This window comes from Acanthopagrus latus, chromosome 7 (assembly GCF_904848185.1).
Source record: "Acanthopagrus latus isolate v.2019 chromosome 7, fAcaLat1.1, whole genome shotgun sequence".
In the NCBI taxonomy this organism is placed as follows: domain Eukaryota; kingdom Metazoa; phylum Chordata; class Actinopteri; order Spariformes; family Sparidae; genus Acanthopagrus; species Acanthopagrus latus.
In genome coordinates, this window is record NC_051045.1 from 1,069,153 (window position 1) to 1,085,519 (window position 16,367).

Below are 16,367 nucleotides of genomic sequence, written 5' to 3' on the forward strand. Positions count from 1 at the left end.
GAAAATTTTCTGAAACATCTGAAAGTTTCTTAACGTGGAGGACGAAGCTGAGGGTGCATCAGTGTACCTGTCCGGTCTGCTGGCAGGGCGTCTGGTACTCGGCTCTCTGACACAGATCTTTGACTCGCTGGTGTTTGGGGAGGAAGTTCTCCTCCTGCGACACTTCCTTCCCCTCCACACGCTGGTGCAGCAGCTTCCTGTTTACAGACCAAACACAGGCAGGTTGGAACTTTCTGCTCCTGATGACATTTATTCAGAATGTAAAAATCTTAATCCAGAACATAAAACAGCAAATCTGACATGTTCAGCACAATGCATGATGGGAAAAGTGGGTCTTTGTCTCTCAACACATTTATTTAAAGTTTTTGTTTTGAAAGACATCTGTCAATCATCCATATCAACATGTTTCTACGTCGCGCGGCTGCTTCTTGTTTCTGTTGCTCTGATTGATTTTCTCCGACTGGATCAATACAGGAACATTTTATCTTCAAGTAACTAAACAGTAAATATAAAATGTAACTATAGAACCAAAACTTACATTTAACATGTAAATATAGTGTTAAAACCAATCAAATAATGAAATATATTTTAAAAAACACATAAAAAATGTTTTTTATGTGGAAGCCTCATGTACGACTTCATGTTGTTGTGGAGTTGTTACTGATCACGTCTCAACACTTCTAAAGAAGTGGCCAGTTTGTGGTAGCTAACGTTGCTAACGTGTACGTAGCTATCATCAGCTATCATGATGATGATGATGATGATGATGATGATGATGATGATGATGATGATGTATTTACCCTCTCTCCACCAGGAACGAGTCCCTCCACAACTTCGGCTTCTTGTTCACCTGGAACCTGCAGGAGAAGAAAGCAGCCGTCATCACCTCCACCTGCAGCTCCACCTCTTTCTTTCACCTCTACATTTCCTCTCTACGTCACCTTCAGGAACAGAACGAGTGCGTTCAGCTGAGTCTGACACACAATTAAACTCCAGTTAGAAGAAAGATGTGAGTTCTTGGTGCCACATGTTCGGAGCAGCGAGTCCAGTTGGATCACACACGGAGTGAGCGGCTCCATCTGGTTTCTATTCCTGGATGTTTGTGACTTTAACTGTCAGGACAAATATTTTGATTTTCCTGCTGCAGTGAAAAGAAAAAACAGTGGAAACGACTGCAGGACTTTTTCCACTCGTCTTCTTTCTTCAGCAGATACGACAGCACAGACGAAACAACGCAGCTCTCACAGAGACTTCAGAAAATAAAGGTATTTAAGTTTCTATGAGGTTTGACTTGTGCTTAAGAAGGTAATTAAATTCCTTTCCAGTTTCCGGTTTTCCGGCAGCTAAAAAACATAATAAAAACACATCTGCTCCCCAACGAACACCATGAGAAGCTGTTCACACCTGTTAGTAACATCTGACTCCATGTTTCTACTCAAAGACAGAAAGAAGTTCATGTAGAACATTTGCTGAATTAACAAGAAGGTCCAAATAATGCAGAATGAGTCAGAGACAGAGTTTCACAGAGTTTATAAAGTTTGTTTTAACTCAGCAACTCTTAAAATCACCACGTTTGTTAATGGAGTCTGGTGATGCTGTGATACTGGTTCAGTGGTTGAATCAGTTCAAACAGACAGTGTTTAAAAACTCCTCTTCTCCTCCTCTCTTCCTCCTCCTCCTCCTCCTCCTCCTCCTCCTCCTCCTCCTCCTCCTCCTCCTCCTTCTTCTTCTTCTTCTTCTTCTTCTTCTTCTTCTTCTTCTTCTTCTTCTTCTTCTTCTTCTTCTTCTTCTTCTTCTCCTTCTCCTTCTTCTCCTCCTCCTCCTCCTTCTTCTTCTTCTCCTCCTCCTCCTCACAGAGGACGTCAGTTGAGACCACACTAGCAGTTGCTGAATTCATCCTATATTAATGTGTTTTTATGTTTTGTTGGTATATTTATTGCACCACTAGCAAAGTGTTTAAAGTTTAAAGTGTTTAAAGTTTAATGTATTCCAACACTAGTGTAAATTTATGTGTTGCAATAAAGGTTTTCAGACAGTTGGAGCTGAGGGGGGTGAAGAGCGAAGCAGCAGAGGGAGTCAATCAGCTCATGGAGATATTAAAGCAACAAAATGTGTTTAAACTCTCATTTCTTAGAGTCTTTACTGTCAGATCTGAAGACATGATACACACATGTTGGGATGAAATGTGGCTAACACTTATTATATCTGATCATTAAAGTCACTAATTGAACAGATAAATCAGCTCAGAGATCATAAAATATGAGCAGGGCTGTAACTTAATGATGATTTTCACTGTCACTCATCTCTTGATATTCTTCTTGGTGAACTGATCAGCTGTTTGTTCGAGCAAGTGTCAGAAAATGTAGAAAAATGTCACGATGGCGTCTTTAAATGTCTCGTTCTGTCCACAGTTCAGACGATATTCAGTTCACCGTCACAGAGAACGAAACCAGAAAATGTCTATACAACATTATATAGGATTGATGCTAACACTGCTAACAGTCAGTTCTGACTCTGAATGAACTTCGGCTGAGTGTAATCAGTCTCTCAGCTGCTGTCTGAGCTCCCCGGAGGCGTCGGACTCGTCTGTACTTCACAGAGGACGAAGAAGAAAAGGGAGCAGATGCTGCAGGTTCCCTCGCTGCACTCGTGACGACGTATAGAGCCGATTAAAACGTGTTCAAGCAGCCGGGCTGAAGAAACTGAGCGCACGGCGACTCAGAGTCGGTTTAAAGAAAAGAGATCTCGCTCCCTGGAGTTTCTGTTCTGTTCGGTGAGAGCACGCCTGGACTTTAATGAGTTCTAATGGAGCAACCGCGATTTCTGTTCGCAATGACGTCAAGGAACGATCGCAACTGTGAACATCTCGTCCCGACTCACAGCTGGAGGTCGACTCAGAGAGAGAAGAAGCAGAGCTGCCAACAGGACCGAACGGAACGAGAAGTAAACCTTTAAATATCATCTGAGCGAGAGTGACATCAGACGGTTGTTAATTAGTGTTTTCACCACCAGCGAAGTGATTCAGAGTGCAGATCACTTGTGTTTATTCACAGACAGACAACTGCAGAACAGAACCAGAACCACTGACAGTGGATCACATCCGGATCCCTGCTGCAGTCGGGCTGATCAACAGGAGTGAAGATCAAGTCGTCTCCTCCCGTCTGTGAACAACATTTAATACTTCCGTCTCGTTCTTGTTTCTTTTTCCACAAAACTTTGTGAACATTTCTGTCCAGTTTTAGTCGACAAAAACAAAAACACAACTCTTTTAATCTGACACCAAAAGTCAGTGTGTGTTTTCTTACTTCATAATAACTTCATTCTCCCAAAGTCAACGACAGTTAATGTTTTGTTCTCTTGGTTTTCTTACTCATTAAAACCAAGAGAAGGCCTGAGGCCCTTAGCTGCCTGTCACTCCCCCGCAGCCTGTTTCAGCTCATCTATCACTGAAGCCAGAAAAGGCCAAAAAATAAATACTTTAATTTCAGAAACGTATTCTGTCAAAGTTTTTGCTGATGAATTCACAATTAACAACAGACAAAGCAGGCAACACATCAAAAATCTTAGAAAAACACCTACAAACACAAATATGTTCACACTGACACACACTGTGTTTCAGCAGCGGTTTGTTTCGTCTGTAACGAGCTGCTGGTTTGTTATCGTCTGTTCGTTGTGACCTCCCGACCTCGACGTTCGCCTCTGCTGACACTTTGGATCATTATAAATATTAATAGAGGATTTATATCCCTTCAGGCGAGGCAGATGGCTCCGTGTGTTCGCGAGCGGCGGAGCGCCCAGGTGTTTAAATGAGGCCGTTACAGCTGAGCGGCGTCCTGCTGCACCAGCGACGCTCTGCAGGAGGATCATTTACATACTGATGCTGCTTCACAGAGCAGCTTCACTCCTCTGACCTCTGCCTGCTCATCACAGCACCCTGTTAGCATCTGTTACTGCAGGAGAACCAGCATCTAATGAGACCCACAGTCTGAGGAGCTGCTGCTTCATGCTCCTCTTCAAACGTTGTTGGCTGTGTGCGTGCGTGTGTGTGTGTGTGTGTGTGTGTGTGTGTACCTGTTAACAGGCCTGTCAGTGTCCAGTAGAGTCAATATCGACTTCCCGTCCATGTCTGGAGGAGTGTCGAGGCCGGCGATGTCCAGGATGGTCGGAGCCAGATCGATGTTCAGAACCATGTGAGGGTTTCTGACACACACACACACACACACACACACACACACACACACAGATTATTACTATACAGGAGACAACACATCCTCTCCAACAGTTCAGTTCTCTCTTCTCCTGCGAAGTTGCATAAAAAACATTTTGAACACAAACTTCATGTGATTCTTGTTTTTAACGACAGATGTGGTGAAACGCTGTAAACCAGGTGAGTATTAAGGGTCATGTGTGCAGCTCTCTGAACTCATGATCACCTCGTGGAACAGCTCCGACTGTAATCCACTTTACTCACACACACACACACACACACACACACACACACACACACACACACACACACACACACACACACACACACACTCTGCTGTAATTTCATTTGTTTTTGTTAAAGCTGCATCAAATGATTTCTGTCCACCAGGGAAAAACCTCAACACAGTCGATTTACTGAGTTCCTGAGAGGATTGTTTTTTTTATTTAGACATCGAGCGTCATGATCATCTCAATAAAATCATGTTTGTGTCCTGATGAGCTCTTCAGTTTGGTCTCTACCAACATTTGTGACTGGTTCTATGTTGGCTCCTCATTTCTTTCCCCCTTTCACTCATTTCAGAGTTGGGCTGAACTTCAGTAGCCGTTTTTATTCTGGGCAGCAAGACGCCAATGTGCCCGTCCTCTTTGCTCGGTCCACAGATTTAGACAGCAGGTGGTATATTGGGGGTCTGTTTTGGTCCGCCAACCTGACGTCTCAGATGGGACACTTTGTTCCACCTCCACTGCTGTAAATCCAAGCCGTCGATGTGTCGGCCTCTGCGTGAGGTGGGCAGAGGTGTGCGACCCACAGCCGGGGGAAACAGCTGATCACAGCAGTCAGTCCATCACTGAGTGTCTTTAGTGTTGTCGTATGTGCGTGTGTGTGCGCGTGTGCGTGTGTGTGTGTGTGTGTGCGCGTGCACTTACATGCTGCCTTGCTCAACGTTGGGTCCCCTGATGAAGAACGGGACTCTGATGTCGAACTCGTACGGCATCGATTTCCCTGCAGACACAACATTTACAACAGAACAGCGTCACCAGCCGTTGTACAGGTGTGACCGAAGCTACAGTGACAGAACCTCTGCAGCGAACCTCTTCCCTGATCCCACATGATAATAATAAAAACAGTCAAACAGATGAAACTTTAAAAACAGTTTGTTACTCTTCAGTCTCGTCTCTGTTCACGAGGGAGCAGCTGTCGGAGTTTTTACCTTTGACGAGGCCGAACTGTCCGATGTGGTAGCCGTGATCCGACGTGTAGATGATGTAGGTGTTCTCCAACTCGCCCGTCTCCACCAGCATGTTGTACAGCTTCTCCACACTGTCGTCCACTGACAGCAGCGTCTGCAGCCGCTTCCTCTGCAGCACGTTGGTGAACTCCATGTGGATGGGCTTCATGGCGCCGGTGTAACGCATGATCCAGTGCTTGTCCGGGTTCGGAGCGTAGTTATAGCTCGGTGTGCTGAGGAGGAGGAAGAGGAGGAAGAGGAAGAGGAGGAGGAGAGACACAGGATGAAGATGCGTCCTCCAGGTTACGTCTCATTCTGAGGTCGACTCTTCTCCACTGGCAGGACGGCGGCGAGCGGAACAAGCTGCTGCTAACATGAGCTGTTCAAAAACTTTCTTTGTAGTAACTCTGTGTACACAAACAATGTTGTCAGTGCTGGTGTTCATGTGTAGAGACCCTGGTGATGCTACCAGCACAGTTTCATGTTGTGTCCAGACTTCTTACTGTTTTAAAAATACAGATTTTGATGCTATTGTAAAAGTGCCCGTAGCACTCCCACTGAAAATGAGTTTGACCCGAAAACGAAAAGACGGTAAATCTTAAAAGTGCCTCTTTCATCATAATTATGCTTTTACATGAAGGTTTGACTCATATACGTTCACAAAAAAAAAAAGCCTCAGCTGTTCCATTCACCTGCTGCTGGAACTTCCAGGTAACCTTCAGGCGATCAGAGAACGAGATGAAACGTTACACCAGCTGAACTTTAAACTTCATCTGTGGATGTTTAACAGCGACTGCAGCTCCGTATACTGAGGTGTGTGAAGGCAGCGAGACACATTTAACTGTGTGTTGAGTGATGACAGCAGATGCTCCTGTTCATTAATAACTAACTCCCACCACACACACACACACACACACACACACACACACACACACACACACACACACACACACACACACACACACACACTCCTCCCGCTGTGTTAGCTACAGAGGATGTTCCTCTGCTGAGCTCTGTGTGGATAATGAATGACTCCCATCAGCCAACTCATTTACTCCTCTCTCCTCCTCGGCAGCTACATAATTAAATTTCTGCATCAGGACAGAAATAACCTTCAGCATCACGCTCGGCTCGGCTCGGCTCGACGCCGCAGCAGCTCTGCTTCCTCCTGACTGGACAGCTGGAAACATCTGAGCTGCAGCGTCGCTCCGCAGGCAGAAACACGCAGACGAGTGTTTCTGCTCACGGCTGGATGTTCGGCCCGGTCGCCTCGCAGCAACAGAACGCCTCAGTTAAGACGACGGAAATAAACACGTGTAGACAAAATTCAACTCTTGGATTTGTTGGCATGAATGTTTAATTCTTCTTACAGTCTGGTTGAATCGTCTGTGTTTGATCTGTATTTAAATACAAGATTATGTAAAGTTTTTGCATCAACATGTCAAAAAATGAGGCGACGCTGAGTTTCACCTGGTCGTCTGTAACTTCAGGAGAGTCAGAGAGGAAGAAGGTCTGAGAACGAGACGCAACGTGACGAGAAGAAAGCAGCTCGTCTGAGAACGCTTGTTCCTGATTCATGAAGGCGGTGTTTCACAAAGAAACTCATTATCTCATTCATCTGTGAGCTCTCCTCCCGTCGGATGAGAAGAGAATCTGAGGATGCGGGTGTTTACTCCTCCAGGAGGTCTGGAAGCATCTCAGCTCTGTTTCGACAGAGACGCCTGGTGACAGAAATGACGAGACGTTTAATCTGCCGTCTTCCTGCGTCCTCGGGTTCGTTTGCTGCTGTCGACTGTTTGAATGTTTCATTTCTTTATAAATGTTTCGTGCAGGATTGTTACTTATTTAATGTCTCTTCTACATAATGCACAGATTTGATCTGCCTCTGCGTGCATTAATAAACCTGCCACTGCTCGTTGAAATCATCTACGTTATACAAAGTGGATTTAAAGTGATTAACAAACGAGAGAGATCATGAAACTCGACTGTACAACATTAAATATTTCTCTGTCTGATTTGTTTAAAATCCTGATTTTCGATCCATCAGTTCTGATGCGACTGCAGCCCTGCAGCTTCAGCTCCCGTCTTATTTGTCTTTATTTACTGGACCTGCTTTATTACTTCGGGGGTTCAGCTGCAGCCCAACAGAACCGCTCATCCTCACTTTGTTTTCACAGAAGGACGTTTCGCCTCAAATCAAATTAAAACGGAGCCCATTCTTCCTTTTCAGCGGCGTGTTGCTGTTGTGTTTCTCTGCTGAGCTGATTGTTAAGCTGGACCGAACGACTGTCGGACCACAAGAACCATCGACAGACATCACGACTTCAAACAAGACGCGACTATAAAGAGACGATTTGTCTTCATTACATCATTCAGATCACAAGACTTTAAGTTACGAGTGAAGATAAAACACTTCTTCTAACGTGTGAATTCACAGACACATCAGTCTTCTGTCCCGGACACAAACTCTCTGAGGCTTCAGCAGGAGGCTGCGGTCCATCAGGACCAGAACTTCTCGACATCAGTTTCTTCCCATCTGAACTTCATCCACGAGGCCCGTGACCCTCCTGAACTGACACTGACACTGACCCCTCCCTTCACTTACATCACACGAATGTATGTTTTTCTTTTAACGCAGGTGCAGCAGATATCTGCACCTACACACCAACATCTCTGCTGGACTGGACCACAGAACCGGATCAGACTCACTCCACCAACAGTCCTTTTCCTGCAGGTTTATTCTGGACTTGAAGAGGAAACATCTCCAACATGTTCTCAGTTAAAGATGAAGATGACACAACACTTGTTCTCTGAGTGCTTCTGTGTGTCTGAAGGTTTTAAAGAGTCAAATGTTGATCAGGACGCTGCGTCTACATTTAGTTCTGCCCCGACTGTGTTTTATTATTCCTTTCAGAGGAAAAAGGGATTACAGTCTGTTCCAAGGATTTCCAGCAGAGTTTGTGTGCTAGCAGAGAAGCTTTGGACGGGATTTAAACGGTCTCCTGACGGCAGGAGAGCAGCCGGCGTTTCCTCAGACATCTGTTTACATCTGCTGGAGGAAGAAACCATTTGACTGGGAGGGAAGAGACAGTCTGACCTGTCTGTCTGTCCATCCTGTCTGTCTGTCTGTCTGTCTGTCCGACCTGTCTGTCTGTCTGTCTGTCTGTCCAACCTGTCTGTCTATCTGTCCTGTCTAACCTGTCTGTCTGTCTGTCTGTCTGTCCAACCTGTCTGTCTGTCTGTCTGTCTGTCTGACCTGTCTGTCTGTCCGACCTGTCCGTCCTGTCTGACCTGTCTGACCTGTCTGTCTGTCCGACCTGTCTGTCTGTCTGTCTGTCTGTCTGTCTGTCTGTCTGTCTGTCCTGTCTCTCTGTCTGTCTGTCTGTCCATCCTGTCTGTCCTGTCTGTCTGTCCGACCTGTCTGTCTGTCTGTCTGTCTGTCTGTCTGTCTGTCTGTCTGTCCTGTCTGACCTGTCTGTCTTGTGTGTCCTGTCTGTCCTGTCTAACCTGTCTCTCTGTCTGTCCATCCTGTCTGTCTGTCCTGTCTGTCTGTCTGTCCTGTCTGTCTGTCCATCCTGTCTGTCTGTCTGTCCTGTCTGTCTGTCAGCTGATCGGACACACAGGTGGACGTGTCTCTGATTCAGGACTCAGAACTTTCACTCCTGGGTCACACTGCCACGTTCACAGAAACATTCAATGTAAAGTAATAAGTTCAAAAGAATAAAATGAAACCTACGTATTCATTAAGACACACACACACACACACACACGCACGCACACACGCACACACACACAGATATTAGGGAGGGTTGTGCAGTTTTAGTCGTGTTGCTTCAGGATTTATCCTGCAGTGCAGAACAGAGCTGCTCCATTGTTCAGCTGGATTACAGTGGCTTAGTCTCATTGTGTGTGTGTGTGTGTGTGTGTGTGTGTGTGTGTGGGCTTACATGTGCTGCGATGCGTTGGGGAAGGCGGTGCTGTACTGCGGCGCCGAGTCTTCAGGTCCGTGCGGGGCGGCGTGGCTCAGAACCATCAGCACCGGTCGGTGAGGATAAACTCGCTTGGAGTAGCGGAAGTACCTGATGGACTCGGCCGTGATCAGGTCGGTCAGGTAGTCCTGGTGACACAAACACAAACACACATTTGTATTATTGTTCTTCAGTATTTGTCTCTTTTCTCTCCCGGCTGTCGTCAGCTGGAGGTCGAGTGTTGAGTGCAGGATGACTCATCAGAAACATTCTCCTCGTATTACAGCCCACTGAATCATTCTGACTAACTTCTCTGTAGTTTCCTGGAAATAAATTAATTTGATACTAAGAACAGAAAACATCTTCAGTGAATAAATTCAAACACTTGTGTAGCTCAGAAAGTCTTTGTGTCGGAGCAGATCGTCACAGTCCACATGAGAAGAACGGGAGGCGAGCTGCCTCCACACACTGCCGCTTGGATGTGTGTGTGTGTGTGTGTGTGTCCCTACCTGTGGATACTGAGCTCCGTGTTTCTCTCGGACTCCGTTGCGGCTCAGTGTGTAGTTGTAGAAGCGGCTGTTCTTCACCAAACCGAGCCACTCCCTCCAGCCGGCCGGGACGTACGAGCCGTTGTACTCGTTCAGATACTTCCCGAAGAAGGCTGGAGACACACACACACACACACACACACACAGAGTCAATCACATCTGTAATCAAAGCCTTATCATGTGTGTGTGTGTGTGTGTGTGTGTGTGTACCTGTCCTGTAGCCAGTGTTGTTCAGGTAAACCCCGAAGGTCCGCGGCTCGTGCTGCCGTTGCCATGACATCGAGGAGCAGTTCTCGTTGTTGGTGTAGGTGTTGTGGTTGTGAACGTACCTGAGAGGAAGAAAGAGAGAGAGAAATAAAAGTAATTTTATTCATTTCATTCATAACGTTTATTTTCCAGTGGAAACTGATTTCTGCTATGTCTCTTTAAATCTTTCAGAAAAGCTTCAGAGTTTACTTCCTGGTTTACTTCCTGGTTTACTTCCTGGTTGTGTTTCTGCCTTACAGAAGACTTTACGTTGATGTCACAGAAAGTTTGACAAACATTAGACCTTCATGGGTCCTGGGTCGGGCCGGTACCATGCTCTACAATACGTTCTCAGTAAAGACGAGCGGCTGTGAACGTTTGTCTTACTTTCCAGTGAGCATGCTCGAACGTGACGGACAGCACATGGGCGTGGTCACGAAGGCGTTGGAGAAGGAAGTCCCGCCCTCCTCCATGATGCGGCGAGTTTTGTTCATCGCCTGCATGGAACCTACAGAGCGAGAGAGTCAGCGCATCATCAGGTAACTACACATTTCTGTGGTTACAGGTCATATTCAGGACTGGAACACACATCAGCAGCTCTGTCCTCATCTGGGCTGCAACATTTCAGCAAGATTCAAGTTTTCAACAGGAATTAACAGAAAGAAACATAAATATAGTTTTAACCTGCTCAGCTGTGCTTTTGCTTGGTCATTTAATCGGTCAGTTTGATGTTTGTTGTGTGAACTTGTCTAATGACGTCTGATCAGCTAAAAACATCAGTACTGGTATCAACAGAATCAACAACAGTGACAGTAAATCAAGTATCAGTGATGCTGGTTTCACTGACCCAGCTCCTGGTCCTGGTCGTCCGTCAGGATGAGGATGATGTTCGGCCGGATGTTGCGGCGGTCTCTCTGGAGGCGGGGCTTCAGACGCTGGCCAGAGGTTATGTGGGCGTGGCTGAGCGTCACAGAAAGGAACAGGAAGAGGAGGAGTCGCCCCGCCATGACCTTTGACCCCCGACCTCCCCGAGAGGTCGACCGATCAGCTGCTTCCCCCCCTCGCGGAGACTCGACCTCTAGAGAACACACAGACAAACACAGCGGGAACAGAACCTGTGAAGTTCTGATCTGTTCAGAACCGAGCAGCAGATACCTCCAGCTACTGAAGCTAACATGATGATGTTATTGTTGCAGCAGCGTTTGGATGAAATGTCAGCGAGGTACGTGACACTAACGATGCACACGGCCGAGAGAGAGAGAGAGAAAATTAAAATATCAGAAAAAGCTGCAGCGGCTTTGGTCCAAATAATTACAGGAGGATGAAATCAGTGTGTCACTATAACACACACACACACCCACACACACACACACATCAAAGGAGCAGCAGCGATGGAGGACGACAGTTTCATCTTGTGTCTCAGATCAAAAAGCTGCACTTGAACACCTCGCAGAGACGTCAGCTGACGGCCAACCAGCTCGTCCGCCAGCGGCTGTGAGAGGAGATGAGTCTCCTCACCAGCAGGTGGCAGCAGTCAGCACACGTCGCTCAAACAGGAAACAGACGCTCAGCTCTTCATCCCACCGGCCTCGTCTCGGTTACCTGCCATGTGTTGTCCACTTTAGTTGAGCAGTGAGGTAGTAAAAATGTTTTAAGTGTGTTTACTGTTGAATGTTTGTGGTTCTGATCTGCTCTGTGGAGACTAATGGAGGAAACGTGTCACGATCAGCCCGGGTGACGGTGACCCGGCCCGGTGGACTCTGAGGTTCAGACCTGCAGACGGACAAACTGCTTTTTAGATAAAGCAGCAATTTTTCACTCCACTGACGATAATATCACTTCTGATCAAGAACACGTCTGATAAAAGGTTGTGAATGTCTCCGGGGAGGAGGAAGAGGAAGAAGCTGCACTGAATGAATCCTGGATCCTACAGGACCGGCCCGCACCACCGGAACCACTGACCCACAAATCAGACACACACACACACACACACACACACACTGAGCAGTGTCTGGCTGCAGGCTTTTGTTTCTGATAATAAAACACTATAAACTGATCAGCTGCACTGACACAAGGCACAGCAGGTCTGTGTGTGTGTGTGTGTGTGTGTGTGTGTGTGTGTGTGTGTGTGTGTGAATTTACAGCAGGTTGTGACATGCAAATTAGCCACTAATCAAACACACACACACAGATAGTAAGCTGTGTGTGTGTGTGTGTGTGTGTGTGTGTGTGTGTGTGTGTGTGTGTGTGGCTCTCTTGCTAAAGTGGTCTGGTGGCTCCAGCTGTGAACAGACTGTGAGATTACACACAACCTGCTGAGACACACACACACACACACACACACACACCCACACACACACACACACACACACACACACAGCCTCTCTCTGGATCAGAACCAGGTTTTTACGATCAAACACTGTGAAACATGAGAATATTTCTGTCTATATAATATTTATAACTTGTAATTAATGAATCATGTGACACTGAGAATGTTTGAGTCAGTTCAGACCTGCAACACTGCAGCTGTCTCATTAATCTGCTGTCAGCTGGAGTTTCATCAGTTTTTCTGTTAATCTGTAAGAACTTTTACACTTCTGGACTGAAGCGCAGCGGTCCAGATGTTGGCTCCATTCAACCCAACCTGTGTTCTGTCCTGCAGTGACCCGGCACCGTGCTTCAGACTGAACCGCCTCTCCACTCTGTCAGTAATCTGGTGTGTTAACGTTACGTCACACGGTCTCATTATTACGAAAGTGACCTATAAAGTGACCCGGCACCAGACTGACCCGCCCGCGACTCCACACAGGATTATTCTGCCGTCTCACTGGGCTCTGAGGTGTCGTTCACCGTTTGGTTCTGGAGGCCCGGAAGTTTCAGTCCGGCTCATTTAAAGTTTCTACAGGTGCTTCGTCTGAGAACGCTGCACTCGGGTGTTTTAGACTTCCAGGAGCCGTCATTCTCACGCCGTGCAATGCATTCTGGGTTTGCGTGGTTGATGGAGGTTCTGTTTGGGTCAGCGCAGACTGTTGGGAAGCATCGCGGGCCTTTTGTGAAATGATGAACCTTTAACACAGTTTTCTGTCTGTTTACCGGCTGATTTCTGCTCCTCCGTCTCACTGATCGACACCGAGTCGGCACTCGGGTCCAAGCCCGCGGTTCTGTGTTCATGATGTTATTAAACTGGGTTCTTCAGTGATAAACAGCTGATATCCTATTTTTCATTTATTGGGTTGAGAGAGTAAACAGAAGAGTTATTAAATCAGAGCAGAGGACGATTCTGGAGGCCCAGAAGAACCTACAAGGGTTCACTAATGTTTTGAATCGGGTCTTTAAAGTTTCAGCAGTTCGACGGTTATTAAACACTTTAGAAGAATTTATTTTCTATCAGCTGATGAATCAGTGGAGACTCGATGGTTTCAAATCACTGACTCAACGATACACAGCTCACTTCCCCTCAGACTCAACAGTCACTCCTCTTCAAGATGTTCTAGTTATTCTTTCCACCGCATCACAACAACCGACCCCTCACAGCTCACAGGAAGCAGAACCGACCAGAACCAGCCTGGACTTTGCGTTTTAAAGCAGACAGAACTGGACCAGAGAGCCTCCAGTTTGACTTTGGTCGCAAAAACAGTCGAAACCACCGACGCAGCTGATTGTACAAATGTTCTGGTGACGCCACTGATGTGAACGGCAGATACAGAACTAACAGTCAGGCCCGGCTCTGTGAGGCCCGGCTCTGTGTTTGGACTCGGGATAATTAGTTCCACTATTCCTCCTGTGCTCATTAATCATCTCGGCTGCACCTGAACAGAATAAAGACTCCTGAGCGGCGGAGCTGAACTTCATCAGATCTCTCTGTTTCTCTGTTCTCTTCCCTGCTCTCGTCCTCGCAGGATCATCACATCACACACGATGACAGAAGAAGAAGCTGCTGACGGCCCCGTGACCTCGACAGGAACAGCTAACTTTATCTCAACTCGTCCTTGTTGGAGATAAAAGCTGAGTCAGCCGGCAGCATGAAGCTCTTTAACACGACCAGAACATTTCTGCATCCGACTGTTCGAGACGCCGACACAAAGAGCTTCTGTTCCAAAGATGTTCGTTCTCAGGCTGCGACACCAACAGATCATAAAACTCACAAAACGTGTTCTGCAGGTGAAGCTTTAATTAACCAGCAGAGCAGTGAAGCTAATTTAAATGATTTAGAGTCATCAGAAAGTGAAACACGGACTCCTGTTTGTTCAGCCGTCTCTGCAGTTTATCTGATGAATGTTTATGAGCAGTTTCTATAGTTCAGCCTCTACAAACAGAATAATAATATGTTTAATATCAATAAAACACTTTGAAAGAAGTCAGAACTTTTCAGACTCAAATGCACCTCATGTGATCTCTGCCACTCTCTGCCATGACAACACAAAGATAAAGGTTCTGTTCTGATCCGACCAGATTTATCTTCACTCTGTTGATCAGCCTGACTGCAGCAGCGATCCGGAGCCGACCTCCAGGTTCTGTTCTGCTGACTGGAGCTGGAGGGGAACGCAATGTTACAGAGAGGAGACAGAGAACCAGAACCAGAACCAGAACCAGAGTCTCTGCTGAGTGCTGACTTCACTCAGAGGCTGACCTGACAACAAACACACAGACTCACACTGAGCCACTGTTCAACTGGAAAGAAACCACAAATAATCCTGCAGACAAACATCTTCACAGCTGCTGGTTAGAAAGAAACGTTTTCTTCTCGTTACGTTTCGTCTCGTTCTGACTTCTTCTTCTTCTTCTTCTTCTTCTTCTTCTTCTTCTTCCTCTCTGACTGTCACAGCGACAGACGACCAGATGAAACGTGACCTCGAGGAAACTTGTGGATCTCTTTCAGATTTCAGATCATTTAACAACATGTAGAACAAAAGTCGAGTTGATTTCAGACATTTAAATGCAGAAATCTGACAGTTTATATCTTCACGTACATTTTGCTGGTAAAACTTTCAGAACTGTTACTTGTAATGGAGTATTTCCAACTGCTCACTACTTCAGCTCCAGATCAGACGGGATTAACGTCTGAGAGACTTTAGCTAACAAGCTATCTGCACATCGCCTCCTCAGTTCAAACTCACACTCTTCTCTTTCTTTAACGATCTGCGGAGCGTTTCATCGTATTGTTTGAAGTTAAATATCTGTCTGCTGGTCTGGGGATTAATCTTGGATCAGTCTGATACATTTAAAGGGTTTCGGCTCCCCGGCTGGAGGTGGAAGCTCTTTTAATACTGTGATGAGACGCTGCGGAAAATAAAAGCAGCTGTTTTGAATCCTGATACTCTCCTCCATTTGATATTCATGGATTCTGTCCTGAAAATAAAGCTGCTGCTGCTGCTGCTGCTCTTGATTCCAGATAGTTAGATTGATTTGATATTCAGGCAGTGAAACAGAGAAAGAGTCTCTCAGCAGTTTGCTGTAAACACACAGAGACAAACACATCCCAAATAAAACTCTGTCTCCTGAAAACGACACTTGTATATTCAAACTGTTTTCATAATCACGTTGTGATGACAACATAATCGCTGCCTGCTTTGTGTTTAGAGATGCCGGTTCTGAACGCTGCTCGCAGTGGAAGGAGGCGAGCGCTGGTCTGTGGTTACAGCAGAGACGACAGTCTGTTTCCTCAGAGTCACAACCAACAACAGCTCGGGACAAAACGTGAGTTCATTCAGTCATTTAGTCTCTGATGAGACACGAGGGCAGGTAGAGACGGTGCCAGGCTGCCAGCCGGACCGGATCACCCGCCAGCCGCCATCTTCCCCGGAGGTTTGGTGTCAGGTGGCAGACAGAAGGCCCGGTTCATCCAGAACCAGTCTGACGCTGACGGTCTGATGTGTTTTCATACGTCTGAAAACTTTGTAAAAGATCCTGATTTGTGATGTCTGAAGTAAAATGACCACTGAGTGCATTTGTCTTGTGATCAGAACCAGACGGGCTCGTTGGAGCAGGAAGAGTCGCTCTGCACGAAGCTTACATCCAGTTTCTAACCTGAACAGAGACTAAAACATCTGATCCTGATGTTCTTCTAGACAAATTGTTTTGGACCGAACGGCTCAAACTGTTCAGTGTCTCGGCTGTGAAGCTGAACATCATGAATCCACTCAGTTACAGATGCGTCGCTCACAGTG

General features: G+C 46.4%; 2 protein-coding genes across 15 annotated transcripts in view; both read right to left on the reverse strand.

Moving 5' to 3' along the window:
- The window catches only part of LOC119022489 (putative C-type lectin domain family 20 member A), an 826,153-nt gene that overhangs the window by 177,298 nt on the left and 632,488 nt on the right, over positions 1-16,367 (reverse strand). The window lies entirely within an intron of this gene.
- LOC119022460 (extracellular sulfatase Sulf-2-like) overlaps positions 1-16,367 on the reverse strand; it is a 102,718-nt gene that overhangs the window by 10,555 nt on the left and 75,796 nt on the right. For all 13 annotated transcript variants that reach the window (XM_037103389.1, XM_037103385.1, XM_037103382.1 and 10 more), the window contains 10 exons: positions 11,048-11,278; positions 10,588-10,708; positions 10,165-10,283; positions 9,916-10,067; positions 9,386-9,555; positions 5,421-5,671; positions 5,137-5,212; positions 4,072-4,200; positions 801-857; positions 68-197 (listed from right to left, as the gene is read on the reverse strand). In XM_037103389.1, coding sequence (XP_036959284.1) covers positions 68-197; positions 801-857; positions 4,072-4,200; positions 5,137-5,212; positions 5,421-5,671; positions 9,386-9,555; positions 9,916-10,067; positions 10,165-10,283; positions 10,588-10,708; positions 11,048-11,207 — 1,365 coding nt within the window. In that variant the 5' untranslated portion in view covers positions 11,208-11,278. The remainder of the gene's footprint in view (positions 1-67; positions 198-800; positions 858-4,071; positions 4,201-5,136; positions 5,213-5,420; positions 5,672-9,385; positions 9,556-9,915; positions 10,068-10,164; positions 10,284-10,587; positions 10,709-11,047; positions 11,279-16,367) is intronic.